At 38.9% G+C, this 24,320-nt stretch overlaps 1 protein-coding gene across 2 annotated transcripts in view; it reads right to left on the bottom strand.

Moving 5' to 3' along the window:
• Window positions 1–4,746: 4,746 nt before the first annotated feature.
• LOC127410956 (feline leukemia virus subgroup C receptor-related protein 2-like) overlaps window positions 4,747–24,320 on the bottom strand; it is an 83,459-nt gene continuing 63,885 nt past the window's right edge. For both annotated transcript variants that reach the window (XM_051646246.1, XM_051646247.1), the window contains one exon: window positions 4,747–7,520. Coding sequence is in view for 1 of the 2 variants with exons in the window: in XM_051646247.1 (XP_051502207.1) it covers window positions 7,461–7,520 (60 nt within the window). In the remaining variant the exon portion in view is untranslated. The remainder of the gene's footprint in view (window positions 7,521–24,320) is intronic.

Raw genomic sequence — 24,320 nt, 5'->3', positions numbered from 1 at the left:
CCCAAATCATCACTGACTGTGGAAACTTAACCCTGGACTTCAAGCAACTTGGGCTATGAGCTTCTCCACCCTTCCTCCAGACTCTAGGACCTTGGTTTCCAAATGAAATACAAAACTTGCTCTCATCTGAAAAGAGGACTTTGGACCACTGGGCAACAGTCCAGTTCTTCTTCTCCTTAGCCCAGGTAAGACGCCTCTGACGTTGTCTGTGGTTCAGGAGTGGCTTAACAAGAGGAATACAACAACTGTAGCCAAATTCCTTGACACGTCTGTGTGTGGTGGCTCTTGATGCCTTGGCCCCAGCCTCAGTCCATTCCTTGTGAAGTTCACCCAAATTCTTGAATCGATTTTGCTTGACAATTCTCATAAGGCTGTGGTTCTCTCGGTTGGTTGTGCATGTTTTTCTTCCACACTTTGTCCTTCCACTCAACTTTCTGTTAACATGCTTGGATACAGCACTCTGTGAACAGCCAGCTTCTTTGGCAATGAATGTTTGTGGCTTACCCTCCTTGTGAAGGGTGTCAATGATTATCTTCTGGACAACTGTCAGATCAGCAGTCTTCCCCATGATTGTGTAGCCTAGTGAACCAAACTGAGAGACCATTTTGAAGGCTCAGGAAACCTTTGCAGGTGTTTTGAGTTGATTAGCTGATTGGCATGTCATCATATTCTAATTTTTTGAGATAGTGAATTGGTGGGTTTTTGTTAAATGTGAGCCAAAATCATCACAATTAAAAGAACCAAAGACTTAAACTACTTCAGTCTGTGTGCATTGAATTTATTTAATACACGAGTTTCACAATTTGAGTTGAATTACTGAAATAAATGAACTTTTCCACGACATTCTAATTTATTGAGATGCACCTGTAATTGTGTGTATTTATGAAACAAAATGTTAGCAATGAAATTAGCCTTAGCAAGACAAGAGTCGACTATTTTATTTGAAACCGTTAAAAATGTCATTTCCAATAGGGGCTCCCGGCAGGGTTGCCCTCTTTCCCCATTATTGTTCTGTCTTGCCCTGGAACCATTAGCAGCCACGATAAGAAAGGAGGATGATTTTCCAGGGGTGGTGGCGGGAGGTATGGCGCATAAGCTTCTGCTTTACGCAGATGATATTTTATTATTCGTCTCCGACCCTACTAGATCTTTGCCTTGCCTCCACAAAATTATTAACTCCTTTTCCAAATTCTCAGGATACAGAGTCAATTGGTCTAATTCCGAAGCTTTGGCTTTGACAGCTTACTGTCCAGTAACGGCTTTTCAGCTGGGCGCCTTCCAGTGGCCCAAACAGGGCATTAAGTATTTGGGTATTTTATTCCCAGCAAAATTGTGTGATTTAGTCAGACTTAATTTTGACCCCTTAATAAAAAGGTTTGAGCGATGTGGGCAGGTGGGCTTCATTACACTTATCGATGATTGGGAAGGTTAATGTTATTAAAATGAATTGTATTCCAAAATTTAACTATCTGCTACAATCTCTCCCTATAGATGTCCCCCTCTCTTATTTCAAGCAATTTGATAGCATAGCGAAGTCCTTCATTTGGAATGGGAAACGTCCCAAATTACATTTCAATAAGTTACATAGGCCAATTGACAAAGGTGGGCTAGGCCTACCCAAGATTTATTTTTATTATTATGCATTTGGTCTCAGACATTTGGCTCATTGGTTTCTCCCATCTGAGAGAGCCCCTCCTTGGTTCTGTATAGAACAGGAAGTTCTTGCCCCTATTTCACCATTGCAGAGCCTTTTTTTTTTTTTTTTGTGGATTTTTCCCCTTTTTCTCCCAATTTGGAATGCCCAATTCCCAATGTGCTTTTAAGTCCTCGTGGTCGCGTAGTGATTCGCCTCAGTCCGGGTGGCGGAGGAGGGATCCCAGTTGCCTCCACGTCTGAGATCGTCAACCTGCACATCTTATCACATAGCTTGTTGAGTGCGTTGCCACGGAGACATAGCACGTGTGGAGGCTTCACGCCATCCACCGCGGCAACCACGCTCAACTCACCACGCACCCCACCAAGAACGAACCACATTATAGCGACCACGAGGAGGTTACCCTATGTGACTACCCTCCCTAGCAACCAGGCCAATTTGGTTGCTTAGGAGACCTGGCTGGAGTCACTCAGCATGCCCTGGGATTTGAACTAGCAAACTAGCGAACTCCAGGGGTGGTAGCCAGGATTGCATAGCCTTTCTATCAAATTAATCAGAGAACTTAAGTTACACCCCGTTATCTCATATTTGCACTCGGTATGGACAAAAGTGTCCAGAGTGTTTAATTCAGACATTTATTTAAATGTTGCCTCAAGCATATGGCTGAACCCTAAATTATGTATTAATAAGTCCCCTTTCTGCTGGTCAGAGTGGATTGGGAGGGGGGTTAATACACTCGGTGACCTATATGAGAGTGGAGTGCTGGGATCCTTTCAAAATTTGGTTCAACTTTTTGGGATTCCCAGATCTCAGTTCTTTAAGTATTTTCAGTTGCGCCACCTGCTCTGCTCTGTTTTTGGGAGAGGTTTACACCCCCCGAAATCGGCAGATACTCTGGGAGTGGTGATTACTGCTTTCAGAAAAGGTCATGAGGCATCAGTGTATTACTTCCTGCTAATTCAGAGTCTGGGGGACGGAGCTTCAACTTCTCTTAAGAGATTGTGGGAGAAGGATCTTGGCTTGGTATTGGAGGAGGGAGTGTGGGCTAGGATTCTAAAAAATGGGAAATCTGCATCTAGAGATGCAAGGGTTCGCCTTATGCAATTTAAGATTTTACATAGAGTCTATTGGACGCCCTCTAGATTGTATAGGCTTGGTCTTAAGGACACACCCACCTGCTTGCGATGTCAATCAGAAGATGGAGACACAACTTGTATTTTTTGGGGGTGTCGTAAGATTCAAGAATTTTGGCTGAAGGTGCAAAGTTTTGTGTGTGATGTGTTGGGCACTCAGGTCTCGTTCTGCCCCAGACTCTGTATTTTGGGAGATGGGAAGGTCATGGATTTGGAGGATAAGTACATGAAGGACTGGGTTTTGACCAGTGTCATGATTGGTAGGCAGGTTATTTTGAGGAGTTGGAAGTCGGATGGAGCACCCTCGTTCCTGGAGTGGTGCGTGGAGATGGGGAGGGTGGCTGCCTTTGAGGAGGGGTCAAGCAGAAGGATGGGAGTTTGGGATTTTTATAAAAGAAATGGGGTAATTACCTAGCATTTTGGGGGGAATCTCGAGGAGGGGCTATTTATTTATTTATTTTTATTATACTTGATTATTGTATTATTGTTGTTGTTTTAGTTTAGTGTGTTTTTTTTTTTTTTTCTTGTGTGTGTCTATATTCTATTGACCACAGGGGTGTTCGTGGGGGGGTCAGGGTGGGGTGGGAGTTTGGTAGGGGGAGGGGATTTGGTGGGGGTTTAGTGTTTAAAGTGATTGTTTCATTATATATATGTTGTTGTTGTTTTTTTGTGTGTGTTAATTTATGAATCAATAAAAATGTTAATAACAAAATAAGGTGAGACAGTGTTTAGCTATTATGCCACCCACAGCTTCCAGAAGAGGTCAGATGTGATCCAACAGTAGCCACATTCAAATCCAGACTGAAAACACATCTGTTTAACTGTGCGTTTACTGACTGAGCACTGTCCTGCACTTACTGATTGCACTGCATCATTTTATTTCTGTATTCTTATTCTTTTTTATTCATTTTAATAATTTTATTTTTTTAATTCAATTTATTTTTAAATCTCGTTTCTTGTTCTTAAATTGGTTTTAAAATGAATTTTCTTGTATTTTCTTTATCATTTATATGTAAAGCACTTTGAATTGCCATCGTGTATGAAATGTGCTACATAAACTTGCCTATACGGGGTCGCAAAAGGTTAAATATATATATATATATATCTCATTTCCATCAGCATCATTTCCATTACAGAATTCTGTTAAATACAATACAGAATTTGAGATGTGCTGGAAATGAACTTTCATGACTTGAATGACAGAAATCTCCTGTGATGCACTGTTAGACAAATTAAATAAACTAGTGAGAGTGTGAATAATGTTTTAATGACTTTAGGGTACAACTGGGTTAAAGGCTCCTTTAATTTGATTTTCTCCCTAAACACTAAATAGCATCAAAAACTACCACAGGACTTTCCTGAACACCTGTTTGTCACAATGAACTGTTTTCCTCTTCCATGAGATCATTGCGTGTAATGTCTAAAGGTTGATTCTGAGGCAATTTTTTAAATGTTTTATGTAGTTAATGAAATCCTTGAAATTATCGCATTTACTTTGAGACAACTCTTTGACTCACATTGACTCAACCAATCATAATAGAGATTCATTTGTTTATAGAATACTTGAGATGTAATAAAATGCCAAATGTGTTTGAAATTAACAGGAAATGGTAAACCCTTTTCTGAAGTAGTTATTTTGAGTAAGCATCATCTTAATTTGTTACACAAAAAAGCATCTTGCTCTCAAAATTATTTGCATTGGTTGACAAATTGTGCCCTATAACTATTGCCCCAGTATGTACAAATATAAATATAACCTCCCTGGTGGCATTTTACCCCAGGTGTGGGGTAAAAGGCTCCTTCACCACCTTTAAAAAAAAAAAAAAAGAATTTTATTCTAAACAACCTTCTGTTGTTTCTCCGTAAATAGGCATAATAAAAGAAAATGTATTTCTTGAATCTTGAGACACTTTGTGACCAGAAAAAAAGCTAATTTTCCTTAAGGTGTGCCTTTAGCAATGTTGCACTCTACTTTCTATAAATTCAATGTGCTAACTGTGCTGAAGTTGAAGAAATGCCCATATATTACTGGTTAGGCTACTAATAGGGCTTTCCCTGGAATGCATGTTATTAATGATGTTTACATGACTCATTTGCATGTTAAACACTCACCTGACCTGCTAACATGCAGAGTACACACAGTACATGTTTCAGGGGAAATACAAGACATGCTCACAAAAATAACACTTTGAAAAAACTAGTTATCACTCTTTATTATTGAATAAGTGATTCATGATCCAACACTATGTAGAGTTGACAGATTACTGTATATTTAAAATGATTCTTTACAAATACTGTAAGATGCAAACAACAACAAAACAGAGGAATTACACAATGTAATACATAGAATTTCTAACAATAAAGATCATTTATAAATGTCACACGCATCAGATTAGAGAACACAACAGTTCTGGATATTTAAAGCCATAACAAACTAATAAAATCAATTATCTTAAGGAATCAAATTCACAAAAGTGTGCAGTCTGATCTGTCACCTGTACAGACATTGAATAGGATGCTATCGGTCTGATTCATAACCTCTCACTACATAACACACAAAAACATATATAAACCCTTGTAAATATGCTTTGAAAGTAGAAAGCTTTTGTCAAAATTAGCTTTAGGAACTGCTGAAACTTGCAGAATTTCTCATTGTGCGTGAATCTTCTGTGATCGTCTGGCATACATTCATTAGGAACTTAAGCCACCTTTTTACTGTCTACGACATTTTTGTATGACCGTCTTATTTCGCCCCTAGTGACAGTCGTGATCAAAGGATTGTATCTGTTGCATGGGAGAAGACACTCGTGAATCATGATATCAGAGCACCCAGTCCCTTGAGACATATAGAAAGATGAAAATCTTTGAAAAAAGCTCTGGAGAAAATTTTTAAAAATATTGGTTTTGTGGGTTTGTTTTTCTGAGGTTTGCACCATGACATTGCTGAGTATGATTTCGTTGAGCAGATGGATGAATTCAATCAAATTCATGATTAATTAAACTCAGTATTTTTATTACTGTTAATATTAGTCATTATGATAATAATAATTTAGCAAATAGGAAGTACAAACACATATATACTGTATGATTAAAATATGAAGATTTTGCATGTTTTTGCAGAAATAAATGATACACGTTGTCCTACACATGTATTCACACACATATACAAATACCTTTTGTGATAGTTGCAGTGTAAATGGTCATTTCGGACTTCGAACTACGTTCAAATCCGTCCAATCTGCCAAAGTACCAGGCATTCAAAAATAAAGTTTAAGACAAAAACGTTGACGTTTCTCACTTCACGCTCATAGTTTTGAATGTTGACGGCCACATCCAGTCAAGTCGCACAAGAAATATTTCAACAAGCTCTAATAGTCCAAAAACACAGAAGAGAATTAGCATTTTCGAGCCATGGAATCCATGGTATCTGGATTTTTCTATGGGATTTTATAATAACAGTTTTGGATTTATGAATAAAATAAGGTCTGTGGTAAACATTACCTGAAGATACTTGGACGTTTTGTTCTGTATTGCTGAAAAGTTGCTAGATTAGGACTACAACATTTTTCCATTTTGTCAGTCATGCACAATGCTTGTGGTAGTTGTAGTCCTTATTTAGCCACTTGTTAGCAACGAACATTTGGCAAAAACATGACGGCTTCAAAATTCACGTTTGAGGTATGACTGTGTAATTTGTTTTGTAGAACAAAACGTCAAAGTATCTTCAAGTAATTTTTACCACAGATTTTCTTTTACTCAGAAACTAAAACACCCCACTATAAAAACCCTAAGGGAACCCATGGCAAATTAGCCTTCCGGATTTGCCTACAAATTGACGTCACGGCTGATCAGCTCTATTGGATCCGAAAATGTTGCATCCGCAGATGGTCGGATCTCCACACATCCCCCGTGCGACTCCAATGGAAACGACTGACTTTCGGTGTATCGTCTGTCGTTTGTCAGATGCAGTAAAAAGGTGGCATTATTGCTAACTTTCTGGGTTAAATAAGAGTGGGTGGTTCAAGCAGCTACTGGGGGGGCTCTCTAGGGTGGGCAAGTGGTTGAAAATCTAGCCCCATCCCATCAAAAGTAATAAAATAAATAAAATAATGCAATACATTTAAAAGATAATAAAATAGCTTTAAATGAATCAGTAGTATTTACATCTAGAAAACAGATGCTTCCACCTCAGTAATAACTGCAGAGCTCTTCATCAGTACATGAACTGACAGATGTCCACTGTTAATAAAAGCAATGCAAATGTTGTTTACAGAACGAATCTCAACAGTTCTTATAAAAAACACAGTGTGTTTCGACATAACTTATTTTAGTATATCAATACATTTGAAAGAATATTGTAGGACAATAGCAGTAGATAGCTTGTCAAGATTTAACAAAAAGTTCCTTCACTTGTGCTTAGGCTGTTAATATTGATTTCCAGCATTCTTATCAATTGAGCTGAAATTTATGGTTATTAGTTGTGTAAAGAAATGCATGATCAAATTACTTCACTTATGTTCCAATTACAAATGCATTTCTGTTTCAATAAAGCCACATTTGGAATGTAAAGTCTTTAAGCAGCTCGTATTTGTAAATGTCTTTTATGGAGTGTAATGTATGGTAGTCTGTGTGTTAATGCACATATTGAAGAGTGTAACGATGGTTTTCCATCCTCACATCTTGACCTCTTTCACTGGTGACGGTTTTGCATCTTCGGGGTGTTCAGATGATTTCTGAAGAGAAGAAACAGAGTAAATACAAACATTCATTCACATTCACTTTCTTCAAACAGAACCCTAACAATATTTCTGATGAAACATAGACAAATGCTTTAAATACAATTCAAGCTGGACTGTAGACATTGACAACTGTACAAATGAACAGTTAACAGTTGTTGTGCACTGCTGGTAATTTGAGAACAACATATTTTACCAGTGACATTACCCACAGATAACATACCTTGCTCAAAAATACTCACATCTACTGAGCCCTTAAGGGGACAAGGTGGCGGGGAAATTTTTTTGGGGGGAGGGGGTTATTATTGTCGCAAAACTTGTGCTCTCATATATGCATTCAGAATTGCTGTTGTATTTAAGCCCCACACCTTTTAGCCCTTTGAAACTCTCACATGGTAAAGTCTTAGATGGAAATCTAAATGGAACCTCTGAATGGAAAGCACCCTGAGCCGTTCTTGACCAAAACAAATCTTATTATCCTTGTCTATAGGATATACCTTTATGTGTGTCTATAGATTTACCAAGAGACTTGACATTACTTCCCACAAGATTAAGTCATTTTTAGGCTTATTTATTTAGAGAGAAACACCACCATGACAACAACAACAAAAACAACAACAATATGCAATTACAATGTGCACCAAAGCATTCCATTTCAATTTGACTACTCACATTCAATGTGATTTTAACTGTGTATTCTTCATTTTTACACATTCATAAATTGAGGATTATGCTTTGTGCACAGCCTAAATAATGTCTTTAGGTCTTCATTCTTTTCATTGCACTCACTATCTCTTCGTGTTGAACTCACAATAGCTGGAATAATGCTGGAATTCACATAAGAGAGCCAGCAGAAGTCTGTCATGAAAATGCACATTTTGCGAGATAATGCAAAAGCATAGTTTAGTTTTTCTCTCGACACTTTGTCCCCTTAGGGGCTCAGTACACATCCAACAAACACAGTTTGAAAAACATTTTTTTGCTGACTGTTTAATCTATCTTACTGTTTTGAAACTAAATCAACTAACTTATAATATATGCTTTTTTTTCTCCCCTTTTTCTCCCCAATTTGGAATGCCCAATTGCCAATGTGCTCTATGTCCTCGTGGTGGCATAGTGACTCAATCCAGGTGGCGGAGGATGAATCTCAGTTGCCTCTGTGTCTGAGACCATCAATCCGTGCATGTTGAGCACGTTATCTCGGAGACATAGCACATGTGGAGGCTTCACGCTATTCTCCGCTGCATCCACGCACAACTCACCACACGCCCCACCGAGAGCAAGAACCACATTATAGCAACCATGAGGAGATTAGCCCATGTGACTCTACCCACCCAAGCAACCGGGCCAATTTGGTTGCTTAGGAGACATGGCTGGAGTCACTCAGCACACCCTGGATTCGAACTCACAACTCCAGGGGTGGTAGTCAGCGTCTTTACTCGCTGAGCTACCTAGGCCACGGCAAATATATGCTTTTTAAGAAATCTGTGTATATAGTTATTAATATTACTGTATTTTGGCTTAACTTTGTATTTAGTTCTGCCCCAACTGTGGATTTAAATTAAATCTGTTTCACTAAATGAACATTTTTGGCTGTTTCTTCAATGTCTAACTGAAACTGATTTCAGCTTTTTTCCTTTTTGTTATATGGTCTCATTAAAACTGAATTGTAATGAGGCAGAGTGAAAATGTGCCGCCACCGTTACAGTAAACTTTTTACCAGAATTTCATTTAGTTTTGGTACCTTTTATAAAGAAATTTGACTGTTTTAGCCTTGTCCCAGACCCAGACTTTCAATATTAAACTATGAAAACCCATTATAAAAATACAATTAATTATATGTTTAAAAGCACATAATACTATTAAACACAAAACAGAGTTTGAGATGTGCTGGAAATGACACTTTGGTTGGAATTTTCATGACTTTCAGAAACACAAAAATGGGGAAAAAACTGAAATAAATCTCCTGTGATGCATGTACATACACTTTTGTTCGACGGCATTTTAATGCCACGTGAAATTCAAAATAAAAAACTAAGATTCAGAGAATAAAGTCATAGCATTACGAGAAAGGTTGTACCATTATGAAATTAAAAGTTGTAAAATTTTGAGAATAAAGTCAAAATTTTGAGAATAAAGTGGTGGCATTATGAAATTAATGTGGTAATATTGTGAGAATAAAATCAAAATTATGAAAAATAAAGTCGTATCTGTGTGAAATTTATGTTGTGATATTTTGAGAATAGTCAAAATTATGAGAATAAGTCGTAATATTTTGAAAATAAAGTCAAAATTACTAGACTAAGGGAGTCCCGGTGATGCCATGCGAGGAACGGACGTGTGAGCGGCGAGCTCTGCGCACTTTGCTAGTTTTATCAATATTTGTGTCAAACCGGTGAGATTCGATACACCCTGATTCTTAACTGTTCTTGGAAGCAATATGTCAAAGAATTCAAAATCCTCGGGCTCTGAAGATATTAAAAGACACTTACATGCTCAAGCTGATTCCCCTCAGTGGCAGGCCGAAAGCCCCAGACTCAATTTGAATGGTGAACTGAAAGAATGAGTGAATTGATGAATGTGTTGGCAATGCTGACGAAGGTTGTTGCAGACTTGGAGGATCTTGTTGTAATACGTCAATTGATCACTTCCATGGAGACGAAATTCTCTGAGTTAGTTACAAGATTGTCGGACGTTGAGAAATGGATCAATTATCTGGAGTCATCGAAAAGGGAATTAGCTGCTAATCCGCTAGCGACCAAGATAGATTTGGAACGCGTTTGGGAAAAGTTGGAAGACCATGAGAATCGTAATCGGCGAAACAACGTCCGAACTGTTGGAATTCCTGAGCATGAGGAAGGCTGAGATATGGTCAAATTCCTAGATGGGCTCTTCCCAAGTCTGCTTGGCATAACAGGCCATAAACTGGAAATTGAGCGAGCTCACAGGGTCCCGGCTCGGAGATCCACGGAGGGAGACAGGCCCCAATCAATTCTAGCCAAATTCCTGAGATCATCCGATAAAGATCTCGTTAAAGGCGAGGAGTAATGATTACAGCTTTCTTGGAAGAACCACAACATTTTCTTGTTCCCAGACTTTGTGAATTTGACAAGAGAGAAACGTGAACGATTCAGGGAATGAAAGAATCTCTTACATCAGGTATAATGTAAGGTCGCTTTTGCACTGATGTTCCCGGCCAACCTGAGAATAGATACTAAGGATGGCCATTGAGATTTTACATACCCACAGCAAGCATTGTCCTAAATAAAGACATTGGAATAAGTAAGCCATTTGGAGGAGTTTGTTTTATAGATTATCTTCTGTTGTGTAATTATGTCTTACAAATTTTTGTATAGAAGCACCGGACTTGAGCAATCCGACGGCAAAGTTGTCGCAGGGTCTCTCATAGGTGTACATGGACTGTTTGAGTTTAGAGGGATGGACGCCGGTTAGCGCTGTCGTGTGCAGGGTTAATGTGCACGTTTTTCTTTTTTTCTGTTTTTTTTGTTCTGGGGAAATTTCGGGGGTTGATTGTTGCACCAACGTGGAATGTGGTCTTTATAATTTTATTTTTGACACACAATCTTATTTTTCTATTATGTCAAAATGTCAAATGTTAATATGAGTGGATTACCTCTCTCCGCGTGGAATGTGAATGGGTTGGGGCACCTCATAAAAAGAAGGAAGGTTATTTCTTTTCTTAAACGTAAGAAATATGATATAGTGTTTCTTCATGAAATGCATCTTTGCCCGCAGGAAGCTGAAAAATTTGGGAAGATATGGGGTGGACATGTTTTCTTTAGTGCTGGCTCAAGTAAGAGCAGGGGAGTCATTACATTGATAAGTAAACATCTACAATTCAAATATCTCAAACAGATTAAAGATAAATAAGGAAGAGTCATTATTGTTTTAGCAGAAATTCAGGGGCAAAGGTTGATTTTGGCTAATATTTACGCACTGTTAACGCTGATGATCAGGGCTTTTTTATAGATCTTGAAGCAAGCCGCTGGCACCCCTCATGATATAAAATTGGGAGGAGACTTTAATTTATTGATGGACTCAGTCCTTGATCATAGTGAAGCAAAAGTGTGTAAGCCCACTAGAGCAACACTGACACTTCATAGGATGTGTAAAAACCTTGGTCTTACAGATATTTGGAGACTTTTGAACCCATCTGGTAGGGACTATACTATATATTTTTTTAAATCAGTCCATAAGATTTATTCTACAATAGATTTATATATTATATATATCTAAGTCCCTCATTTCATCTGTTGTTGGTTGCTCAGTTGGAAACATTTTAGCCTCAGATCACTCCCTGGTGTGTTTAGAGGTGTTGCCACATATGAAGAAAAAGAAATCATATAGTTGGTGCTTTAATGTATCCCTTTTGCAAAATCTTATATTCCAACAAGCGTGGCTTGGGTTGCACTTAAAGCGGTTCTTAGGGGTCGGATCATACAGTATGCCTCATTCATCAAAAAATCCAAAGCGCGAGAACTCGTGGAGTTGGAAGGGAATATTAAAAGTGCTGAGGCAAGAGCTGAAGCGCCGAATGTCATCTGATGGCCTCAGAGAATTGACCTGATTGAAATACTGATATAGTATTATTTTGTCACAGAAGGTGGTGTTTTGGCTATTCATGGCAAGACAGTCATACTTTGAGTCGGGGAACAAAGCAGGGAAGCTTTTGGCTAGATATATAAAGCAGAGAGAGTCTTTTTCTACCATTCCCTCAGTGAAATCTGCTGGTGGTGAAATTTTTACCTCGGCCATTGATATTAATCATTCTTTTAAGGAATTCTATCTTGATCTTTACAGTTCCACATCTTCGTCTACCGATGAAGATATTAGAAACTTTGTGGAACCGTTAGAACTCACTAAACTGACGACTGAGCAAAACAATTATCTTGATTCTGAGACAACCTTGGAGGAGCTCAGCGAGGTAATTAAGGCCTTGCCGACAGGCAAGTCTCCAGGGCCAGATGGTTTTACCGCTGAATTTTTTAGATCTTATGCTACAGAACTAACTCCACATTTGTTAGAAGTTTATACGGAATCATTAAAGAATGGAAAGCTTCCGCCAACCATGACACAAGCCTGGATCAGTCTGATTCTTAAAAAGGACAAAGATCCATGTGAGTATAAGAGTTACCGTCCAATTTCCCTGATCCAGCTAGACGTAAAAATATTGTCAAAAATTCTGGCTAACCGATTAAGTAAAGTTATGACATCTCTTATACATATAGATCAGGTGGGGTTTATTCGGGGCCACAGCTCTTCTGATAACATTAGGCGTTTCATCAATACCATGATCAGACGCCGGTCGCTGCCATCTCACTTGATGCTAAAAAAAGGCGTTTGATATGGTAGAATGGGATTATCTTTTTAAGATTTTGGAAATATACGGGTTCAAGTTACTTTATAGACACCCGGTAGCGGCGCTACAAACAAATGGATTAATTTCAGATTATTTTACTCTGGATAGGGGCACTCGACAGGGTTGCCCTCTTTCCCCATTATTGTTCTGTCTTACCCTGGAACCATTAGCAGCCACGATAAGAAAGGAGGATGATTTTCCAGGGGTGGTGGAGGGAGGTATGGCGCATAAGCTTCTGCTTTACACAGATTATATTTTATTATTCGTCTCCGACCCTACTAGATCTATGCCTTGCCTCCACAGAATTATTAATTCCTTTTCTAAGTTCTCGGGATACAGAGTCAATTGGTCTAAATCCGAAGTTTTGGCTCTGACAGCGTACTGTCCAGTAACAGCTTTCCAGCCGGGCGCCTTCCAGTGACCCAAACAGAGCATTAATATTTGGGAATTTTATTCCCAGCAAATTTGTGTGATTTAGTTAAGAGTTAATTTTGACCCCTTAATAAAAAGGTTTGAGCGATGTGGGCAGGTGGGCTTCATTACATTTATCTATGATTGGGAAGGTTAATGTTACCAAAATTAATTGTATTCCAAAATTTAACTACCTGTTACAGTCTCTCCCTTTAGATGTCTCCCTCTCTTACTTCAAGCAATTTGATGGCATAGCGAAGTCCTTATTGGTAAGTGTCCTAGATTAATTTTTTTAAAACATTTTTTAATGTTTTTATTGCTTTTTAGATTACATAACACAGACAACATGTTATAACAACACAAACTTATGACATAAACACTCCCATAAATTCACAGATATCCACATAAAAAGAAAGAAACACACAAATACATAAAAAAATAAAATAAATAAATAAATAAATAATATATATATATATATATATATATATATATATATATATATATATATATATATATAATAAATTAAGGCCTTCTCTTACCAGATGCATCCAACAATGCTTCTTTTCTTACATATCTTCTACTATCCCACTAAATACATCCCCATTATTTTCTTCTTCTAAGAAAATCATAAAAGGGTTCCAAGCATCTTCAAAAACCCTATATCTGCCTTTAATAATATACGTTATTTTCTCCATCAACATATTCATTGCCATCTCCTTGAGCCATCTCCCTTTACTTGGTGTCTCCAACTTGTTTCCAGTGAAGCGCTATAAGACGTTTAGCTTGTAGAATACACAAATAGACAAATACATATTCTCTTCTTCTCAATTTAAGATTACTAGGATATAAATTCAATAAAAAAAAATTTGGTTCAAGAGGAATAGTAACATTGATTATTTTATCAATCATAGTCTGCACTCCCTTCCAGAATTTCAAGATTTCTTCACACTCCCATACACAATGAAAGAAAGTTCCTTTACATGAATTGCATTTAGGACAAATGTCTGTGATATTTTCATTGAATTAATTTAATAATACTGGGGTTACATAAACTCGCATTAGCCAATTATATTGTAGTAATTTCAATCTTGTATTAACAGTTTGCATCTGAGCATCTCTACAGGCCTTTCTCCAACCATTCATTGATATCTCCTCATTTAGATCCTTCCTCCATGCCTCTAATCGAGAGTTTGCAGACTCCTGAGTTCCTTCTAAAAAACATGTTGTATAAAAGTTAAGTCAGACCTTTACTATAACAATTTTTGGTGATTTCCTTTCCCCAGTTGGATAAGGGTGGTTTATTTATAAAACACTTATGAAATGACAGGATGAAAGTCCTTACTTGCAAATACCTAAAAAAATGATTTTTAGATACACCAAATTTAGTAATCACTTCTTGAAAGGACATTAGTCTATCTTCTATATACAAATCCTTTATATTTGTATACGAGATATTCAAATATCTCTGCGTTTCATGCCACACCCTTACCATGTATAAAACTATTGGATTTGTAACATTTTCCTTCATTTTCTTTAATATTTTACTATCTGAATCATATAAATATGTTTCCAGAGGTAAATCTGATTTAATTGAATTTTTTTCCAATTCTAAACATGTAGGTGGGTCATGAGAAGACGAGAAAAAAAAACAAACATAATAAATCTTAATTGAGCTGCCAAATAATACCATTGGAAATTAGGGCACTGAAGTCCCCCTCTATCATACAGCAGATATAAAGAGATGGTCTAAGTCTAGATCATCTATTATTCCATATGAATTTAATAACAAGCTTCTTCAGTCTTGAAAATAAGGCACCTGGAGGTGCTAGAGGGATATTCTGATAAAGATATAAAAATGTAGGCAATATATTCATTTTTAATATATTTATTCTCCCTATTACAGAGATGGGTAATGAGGTCCAACGTTCAATTGACTTTGCTGCATTATCAAAGACAGAATCATAATTTGTTGTAACAAAAGCTTCCACCTTTGGGGTTACTGTAATACCCAAATATGTGAAGACTCTGGAAGTTTTAAACATGTTAACATTACTACTAGAATTTTTCCTTTCTTCCTCATTCAGTATCATAATAGAAGATTTTGAATTGTTAATCCGATACCCTGATATTTTCCCAAATGTCTCAATAAGGTGAAGTAGCGCAGGAATAGATGTATCTAACTTCTTTAAAAACAATATAACATCATCTGCAAAAAGAGCTATTTTATGTTCAGAACTGGAAATTGTTATACCTATAATATCTCTATTTCTTCTAACTGTGATTGCAAATGGTTCAATAGCTAAAATTAAAAGCAGAGGTGAAAGAGGAGAGCCCTGTCTACATCCTCTAGAAATATGAAATGGCTTTGATACCATATTATTAGTCAGGACTTCAGCTATGGGATTCTTATATAATAATCTGACCCATTTACAATAATTCTCTCCAAGTCCAAAACGTTTCAACACGTCGAACATAAAATCCCATTCGACCCTGTCGAATGCTTTCTCTGCGTCTAATGACAGCAAAGCAGTGTCTATTCTTCCCCTCTGGTCATGTAAAATATTCAATACCCTTCTAACGTTATGGCATCCTTGTCTATGCAACATAAACCCATTTTGATCATTCCCTACTAAGTATGGTAATACATATTCGAATCCTCTTGCTAAAATTTTACACAGGATTTTCGTATCCGAATTTAGTAGTCTTATAGGGTGCATATTTTCACATTTATTGTTGGGCTTTCCTGTTTTAGGCAGCAAAGTAATTAAAGCCTCGCTCATAGAGACAGGCAGCATATTCTTTTCAAAGGCTTCCAATAACATATCTAACTTAGGTCTTATTAGCTTGTCTTTAAATTTTTTATATTCTATGGGAATGCCGTCTGGTCCCGCCGCCCTCCCTGCTTTCATCAATTCAATAGCATCTATTACTTCTTGCAAACTTATATCTTTTCCTAGATCTTTTTTTTGTTCCTCTGCTATGCATGGTAAATCCAAATCATCTAAGAAGGTTTTTTTTGCACTTCAGAACCTTGTAAACATTCTGAACTATATAATTTCACATAATAAAACCTGAACAAATCGTTAATTTGCCGTGGGTTGACTGTACTACTACCATCAGTATTTTCGATATAAGCAATAGCCCTCTCAGCTTGTCTAGTTTTAATCTGCCATGCAAGCACCTTTCCTGTCTTCTCTCCTTGATCATAGAAGGTCTGTTTTAAGTTCAGTAATTTAGTACCCATTTTATTCGCTGACAATGTGTTATATTTAGATCAAAGTAGCAAAAGTTGCTTATGCAAATCTGTACACATCAAATCATTCTTATAAATTTCATTCTTCATTTCTTGTTGAGTTTTTTTACCTTTTGAACTACAAAAACTAATGATTTGTCCCCGTAAAAAAGCTTTAAATGCCTCCCAACGAACCCCAGCTGGGGTTTCAGATAGATTTGTTTCAAAATAAATATCAATTTGTTTACCTAAAAAGTCAACAAACGTTGGATCCCCCAGCCATCTGGGTTGAAACCGCCATTTTGGAGGGTCCCTAGTCAATTGTATCAATGTATATCAATGACATTGCTGCATGGTTGGAAATTACAATACTATGATATTGAACATCTATGATCCTAGAAAGTATTTGAGCTGAAATAAAAAAGTAATCGATTCGGGAGTAAGTTTGGTGTGTTGCGGAATAACAGAAATAAGAAATTAGAGTTGGATTAAGATGTCTCCATATTTCCAATAAGTTGAGCTCTCTCATAAAATGTTATATTTGTTTCCTAGAATATAAATGAGTAGTATCAACACCAGTGGAACGATCCATTTCTGGATCTAGGGTGCAGTTCATATCTCCTGCTATAATATTTTGACCTTGTAATGAAGCAACTAATAGAAATATACTACTATAAAACCTGGGGTCATCTTTGTTAGGACCATATATATTCATTAAGTTTAATCTCTCTGTCAACAGCTCTCCTTGAATAATTACAAATCTACCAGCTGGATCCTTGATGATATCCTGAACTTGAAAAGGCATGGATTTATGTATCAAAATTATAACTCCCCTGGCTTGTGTGTTATAACATGCTGAGAAAACCTGCCCATGTCACCACCTCTCTATTTTCACAACAATTTCCTTCATCATGTGTGTGTCTCTTGCAAGAACACCACTGTTGCAAGTAGTTGCTTGATTCTATGCATCACCTGTTTTATCTTTTTTAATTTACCCAAACCTCTGCAATTCCAAGACAGAAATTTTATTCTACCTGCTTGTGACATTTTTACGTCAAATATTGCATTAAAGCACTCATGATTGTTGAGTAACAGGAACCCAAACAAAAATTAACATATAATGAAGACTTAACACATAACAGTAATTCACCCCACACGATCCCTATATTTTACAGTAACCCCTCCCCCTCGATTTACTTCTTGAATGGTGTTTCCCTGCTCACACTATTGTGCAAACGTATCAAACTCTTTGATTTCTTCTTTATACTATTTCAACCCCCATTACTACTTTATACCCACATAATAGTATATTCCCAACCAAATGATAATTTCCCCCTCATAATACCATTTCGTCAAAACCTATAATCAAAAACTGTATTTCTCCACCATAACATATAGAGTCCCAATAACAATGCTCATGTAACTTAGAAAGAGCAACAAAAAAAAAGGGAAAAAAAAGAAAAGAAAAACAGAGTCCCTTTGTACCCACTTAAACTATTCACATAATAACAAAAATAATTATACTTATATTCAGCCTATTTTCAAAACCAACTTACAATCATTTTTCTTGTAAATTTGCAGTTCACTAAATGTAACAATAGCTCCCTCTTCTGATCTTCAAGAGTATCAATTAACTCAAAAAGTCTACAACTCACCATATCTTGTCTATTTTTGTTTCAGTCAGTTTTCTCGATAATACTAATTACTAATTATCACTTTCAACAGATTGAATTTCTTGGGTGCAGTAACAATGTAAATAAAATAAACATCCCGTTCAGAGCTTGTTTGATCTATGAGATATTCAGTTTGTATTCTACAAATTACTTGCCAGCATGTAATTTTCCACTTCTTCTGGGCTGTTCAATGTCACAGTACAATCTCCATGCGTGAGAAGCAGCTGAGCTGGAAAAATGATTCTATGACGGCTTATTCCCTTGTCACATAACTTTTGACGGACTGCATCGTGGCTTCACTGCTTTCTGTGGACCTCAGCAGATAAGTCATGGAAAAAATGGAGATTGTGCTCTTTATACTTGATAGTTCCCTAATACCTAGCAGCCTTCAGTACCTGCTCTTTCTGCTTGAAATTAAGGAACTTCATGATAATTGTTCTCGGTGACACTTTACCATCTTGCCTTCTGTGACCCTGACTGGAGCTGGGTATCCGATGTGCACTCTATATGAAGAGTGGTGGCAGCCACTTTTCCAAAAAAGAAAAGCTCCGCTTCCATCATTCTCTTTGTAACCTCCGTGACCGCCGAAAGGACCTCGTCGATCTTAACACTGACTTGTTTTTCCATTCCTTTAAATGCCTCCATTATGACCGAGACCTCTCCGCCATCTTCTTCCCCCGTCTCGTCATGTTTGTTAGAACTCTCAGGGTCTGAGGGCACATTTGGCATTTCAGTGTCCAATTTCCCTTGACTTTTAATCTTCTTTTTCGACGGCATTATTGCGACATTTCTTATACCACTCTCTCCAGTGTTGATGAAGTGTTATTTGTGGGTCTGAAAATAATTAAATTACACTTAAAGTATGAGGGTTTTGAAACTGTGACTTCTCATTACCAGAAGTTCCTAGATTACATTTTAATAAGTTACATAGACCAACTGACAAAGGTGGGCTAGGCCTACCCAAGATTGTGTTTTATTATTATGCATTCGGTCTCAGACATTGGGCTTCCACCTGAGAGAGCCCCTCCCTGGTTTTGTTTTGAACAGGAAGTTCTTGCCCCTATTTCGCCATTGCAGAGCCTTTCTATCAAACTAATCTGAAAAGTTAAATTACACCCCATTATCTCGCATTTGCTCTCGGTATGGACAAAAGTGTCCAGAGTGTTTAATTCGGACATTTATGTAAATGTTGCCTCAACTAAACAAATTTTACTTAAGATTATATTTTTATAATGTTTAAACAGAGACCATATGATGATGTATGGTTTATGACAAAATAACACCAATTTAGGCTGAACCCTAAAATTATGTATTAATAAGTCCCCTTTCTGCTGGTCAGAGTGTTCAGATCCTTTGAAAATTTGGTTCAACATTTTGGGATTCCCAGATCTCAGTTCTATAGGTATTTACAACTGACAGAAGATGGAGACACAACCCATGTTTTTTGGGGGTGTGTTAAGCTCCAGGAATTTTGGTTGAAAGTTCGGTTTTTTGTGTGACGTTTTAGGCACTTGAATTTCACTCTGCCCCACACTCTGTATTTTGGGGCGATGGGGTGGTCATAAATTTTGGGGATAAATACATAAAAAATTGGGTTCTGACCAGCATTATGGTTGGCAGGATAATTATTTTAAAGGGATGGAAGTCGGCTAGAGAGTGGCTGTTTTTGAAGGGATGTCAAGCAGAAGGCTGGGGGTTCAGAATTTGTTTGACAGGAAGTGGGGAAATTACTTGGTGTTTTGGGGGACTCTCGGGGAGGGGCTGGGGAGAGAGATGTTTAGTTTTAATTATATATGATTATTATGTTTGTTTGTTTGTTTGTTTTTTAAATGTTAAATGTTGATTCAGTGTATATAAGTTGTGTTTTTGTATTTTGTTATATGTTTATGAATCAATAAAAATGTTAACGGAAAAAAAAATAATGACTAAAGTCTTAATGAAATCAAAGTTATACAATTTTGAGAATAAAGTCAAAATTCTGAGAATAAAGTCATAACATTATGAGGTTATAGTCATAATATTTTGAAAATAAAGTCAAAATTACGAGAATAAAGTCATAACATTACGAGAATAAAGTCATAGCATTATGAGATTACAGTCATAATATTTGGAGAGTAAAGTCAAAATTATGAGAATAAAGTCATAGCATTCTGAGATTATAGTCATAATATTTTGAGAATAATGTCCTAGCATTATGAGATTATAGTCATAATATTTTGAGAGTAAAATCAAAATTATGAGAAAAAAGTCATAGCATTCTGAGATTATAGTCATAATATTTTGAAAATATAGTTAAAATTACAAGAATAAAGTCGTATCCATATGAAATTAGAGTTGTAATATTTTGAGAATAAAGTGAAAATTATGAGAATGAAGTCCTAATTTTGACTTTATTCTCAAAATATTGCTACTTTAATTTCATAATGCTTTATTCTTCAAACTTCATGACTTTATTCTCAAAATCTAAATACCTTAACATGGCACTTAAACGCCATCATACTGCTGACATGGTTGGTATACACATTAAATAAACTAGAGAGTGTGACTTTTTTTCTGTCTACACAATAGTCAAGGTCCACCGTCTATGAAACAGTAGCAGAATAAGGATGTTATCTCTGATGCGACCTGCAGCTTTTTCTGCTCAGCTGTCAGATCAAATCATCACATCATTAGGGTCAGACAGACACTTCCACTGGACTGGAAGACAACTGCAGTGACTGCAGGACTAATTACAGGAATACAGTAGTTAAATCAAATATGTAAATGATGTAATTATTTACTCAGCATAATGTTATCCCAAACCTGTATAACTTATAGGGTCTGTCCCAAAGCCTGACCTGTCTCCAGAAGCAGCATTCTAAGGCTTCACAGGCACGTGACGCTTATTTTTCATTGTCCAAATTTTTTTCATTATTCAAAAATAAATAAAAAATGCAATTCACACATAATAATTACTTGAATCCAGGGACGGACTGACCATTGGGAGCAACGGGAGTTTTCCAGGTGGGCTACTGTGTAAGTGGGCAAGTACCGGCCTGTCCTACAGGCGAAATAGGCAGCCGCCCTGGGCTCCAACATGCCCGCATGGACCCCATTAGAGCGAATATTCAATAAACTCTGTAAGGTAAAGCCAATACAATGGCTTTTACTTAAAACATTTTTTTAACATTACTTTTATTTTGATATTACACATTGTAGTGCATCTCCATTTGTGCGCATTAACTCTGTAGCTCGTGTGGACCTCATTTTTTGACATACAAATCACAGTAATGGTGACAACCAATGACAACATATTAAGTATAAGATGAGCTCTGAATAATCACAAAATTACAAATAACTGCAAGTTACAACAAATACAAGAACAGCAGTGTATATATAAAATCTGCAAACAGTAAAGCTATGAGCAGAACATAGTAATTTGCATAATTTATTCATAACGCAGTGAACTGATGTGTGGCTTGCTGAATAATGCTCACGCCTGATAAAAATGCTCAAAATAAGTCATGAAAATTATTACTTTGTGGCTATTTGAGTCTTTGAGGCTTACTTTGTTTAAAGGACAGCAGAAACAGCAAACTGGGCTTTTCACTTTTTCTCAAGAATAATCGGGAAGGAATTAAAACACTGCAGTTCCCTTTCTGTCACTCACTCAATGTTGTGTCGATGTAGTGACACTAGGGGTCGAACTTGGGAGCCCCAAACACCTCTGATATTTGAGATAAGGCCAATGAGAATTGGAGAGTGGAATTTGCATGCCACTCCCATGGACATACGGGTAAAAAAGGAGACGGCTTGCAACCACTCATTCAGATTTGTTCTTCGGAGCCGAGCAGTGTAGAGTGTATACACTAGCTTTCCATTCACCTCTGTCAAAAGTGTAAAACAGCTGTTGGATATACGGCGCATTACAACGGGTTCTCCCTTTCTCGCACAGATAAGTGCAGAGAACGCCTCTGGGCACTTCAGCAGCCACACTTAAGAGAACAAAGAATATATTTTCTCTAAAAGAGTAGCGCTGACGAAAAGCGTCTTTTTCAAGATGCCTTTCCGTTTATGCGCAGTTCCTGGATGCGGTCATTATCTCTCCGCCTCTGATGGCCATGATCGCTGTCTCACGTGTTTGGGCTGTAGGCACACTGAGACAGCGTTTGTGAACGGTTTATGTTCTCACTGCGAGAACATGACCGTGGCAACATTGCGGATGTGGCTTTCTTTCTTTAGAGAGAAAGCCACTCCAGCCGCTCCCTGCCCCGGTCCTTCTGCCTACGTGCACAAGGCCACAACGGTTAGCACTGGGGGTTATTTGGGGACTCCAATGGGAGCATTTTCGCTGGGTGAATCCCCACGGACCTCCCATTCCCCAGCACGCTTGTTTGGATCGCAGCATCAGAGATCGTGCTGTTACAGTCTGATGCAGAGGACTCGGCTGGACTTCCACCATCTGGTGCGATTGCCCAGTCTGAGGCCGACACGGAGCTGGTGGCCATGCTTTCCCGGGCTACAGCAAGCGTCGGGCTGGAGTGGGATCCTCCACCCTGCCCTGAGCATTCGCAGCTGGACGACTGGTTCTTGGGCTCAGAGCGCCGCACACAGCCGCACTCTACCCCAGTTCCTTTCTTCCTAAAGGTGCATGAGGAGCTTACAAAGGCATGGCAGGCACCTTTCACTGCCCGGACCCGACTCTCGAGTTCCTCCGCTCTCACTACCCTTGATGGTGGGGCGGCCAAGGGGTACTCAGAGGTTCCTCAGATGGAGCAGGCAATTGTGGTCCACCTGTGCCCGCAAAGCGTTGCCACCTGGTAGAATTGTCCTAGGCTCCCATCCAAGGCCTGTAAGTTTACGTCGTCTCTGATGGCCAAGGCTTACAGTGCTGCTGGATGGGCCGCCTCCGCCCTGCATGCCATGGCCCTCCTGCAAGTCCACCAGGCCAAGGCACTGAAAGAGCTGCGCTCGGCAACTCACCTCACCCTATGGGCGACGAAGGTCATGGCGCGGGGTCTCGGTCAAGCGATGTCCACCATGGTAGTCCAGGAGTGCCACCTGTGGCTCAACCTTGCACAGATGAGCGATGCAGACGAGGTCCGTTTTCTTGACGTGCCCATCTCTCAAGGTGGCCTGTTCGGTGACACTGTTGAGGACTTTGCCCAGCAGTTCTCGACAGTCAAGAAGCAGACAGAGGCCATCCACCACATCCTGCCTTGGCCTGATTCTTCCTACAGGCCGCCGAGATCCCACACACCGTCTGCTCGTTGCCAAGGGTGTCCTCCTGCGGCAGCAACACCGGCTCCGCCACAGCCAGAGCCAACCACTCGGCCCCGGCGTAGAGCCCCCTGCAGGAAGCTGACGCCCCCCCATTCCTCGGTCCGGCACCAAGAACCCCAGGAAGGCTTCTAAGTGTCCCTGGGACAGGTGACCCAGGGGTGAGGAAACCCGCTGCAAGCCAGGAGGTGGTACACAGACCACTCCATCCCCCAGTGGAGGGCCGGGAGGAGAAACTTTTGTTCCCTTTTGTTCCCTTGCCGTTCATCTAACACATGCAGCAGGGGCGCTGCGGACACGAGTTCTCCGCCTCCACACACCCAGCTGTGACACACACACTTCCACGATCAGGCAGATGTGACATGCCAAGAGGACGCCCAGCCTCCTCTCCCATCGCAGACCGGTCCTATGGTGGGTACGCGGAGCAAGGTAAATGCACTAACATTTCTGTCAGCACAGCCACGAATTCAGGACACGAGCCCTCTCGATGTGGCAGTTCCTGCTCCACCCTGCCATGAGGCCCCATCCGCAGATATGTCAAAGGAAATTGTCCCCTTGGTGCCCCTTGCTCGGAGTTCGGAGGCATGGTTAGCGCTCTCCAACCCGTCGTGCTGGCTGGCCAGGATGATCTGACTCAACTATACGATTCAGTTCACCAGGCGCCCGCCCAGGTTCAATGGCGTCCGGTCTACCTCGGTAGTAGACAAGGACGCCGCTGTTCTGCGTGCGGAGATCGCTGTCCTTCTAGAGAAGGACAAAATGGAGCCTGTCCTTCCAGCCGAGATGAAGAAGGGGTTCTACAGCCCCTACTTCAACGTACCGAAGAAAGGTGGTGGGTTGCG

The sequence above is a fragment of the Myxocyprinus asiaticus genome, chromosome 20 (assembly GCF_019703515.2).
Source record: "Myxocyprinus asiaticus isolate MX2 ecotype Aquarium Trade chromosome 20, UBuf_Myxa_2, whole genome shotgun sequence".
Lineage (NCBI taxonomy): Eukaryota > Metazoa > Chordata > Actinopteri > Cypriniformes > Catostomidae > Myxocyprinus > Myxocyprinus asiaticus.
This window is presented reverse-complemented; position numbering and strand designations above follow the sequence as displayed.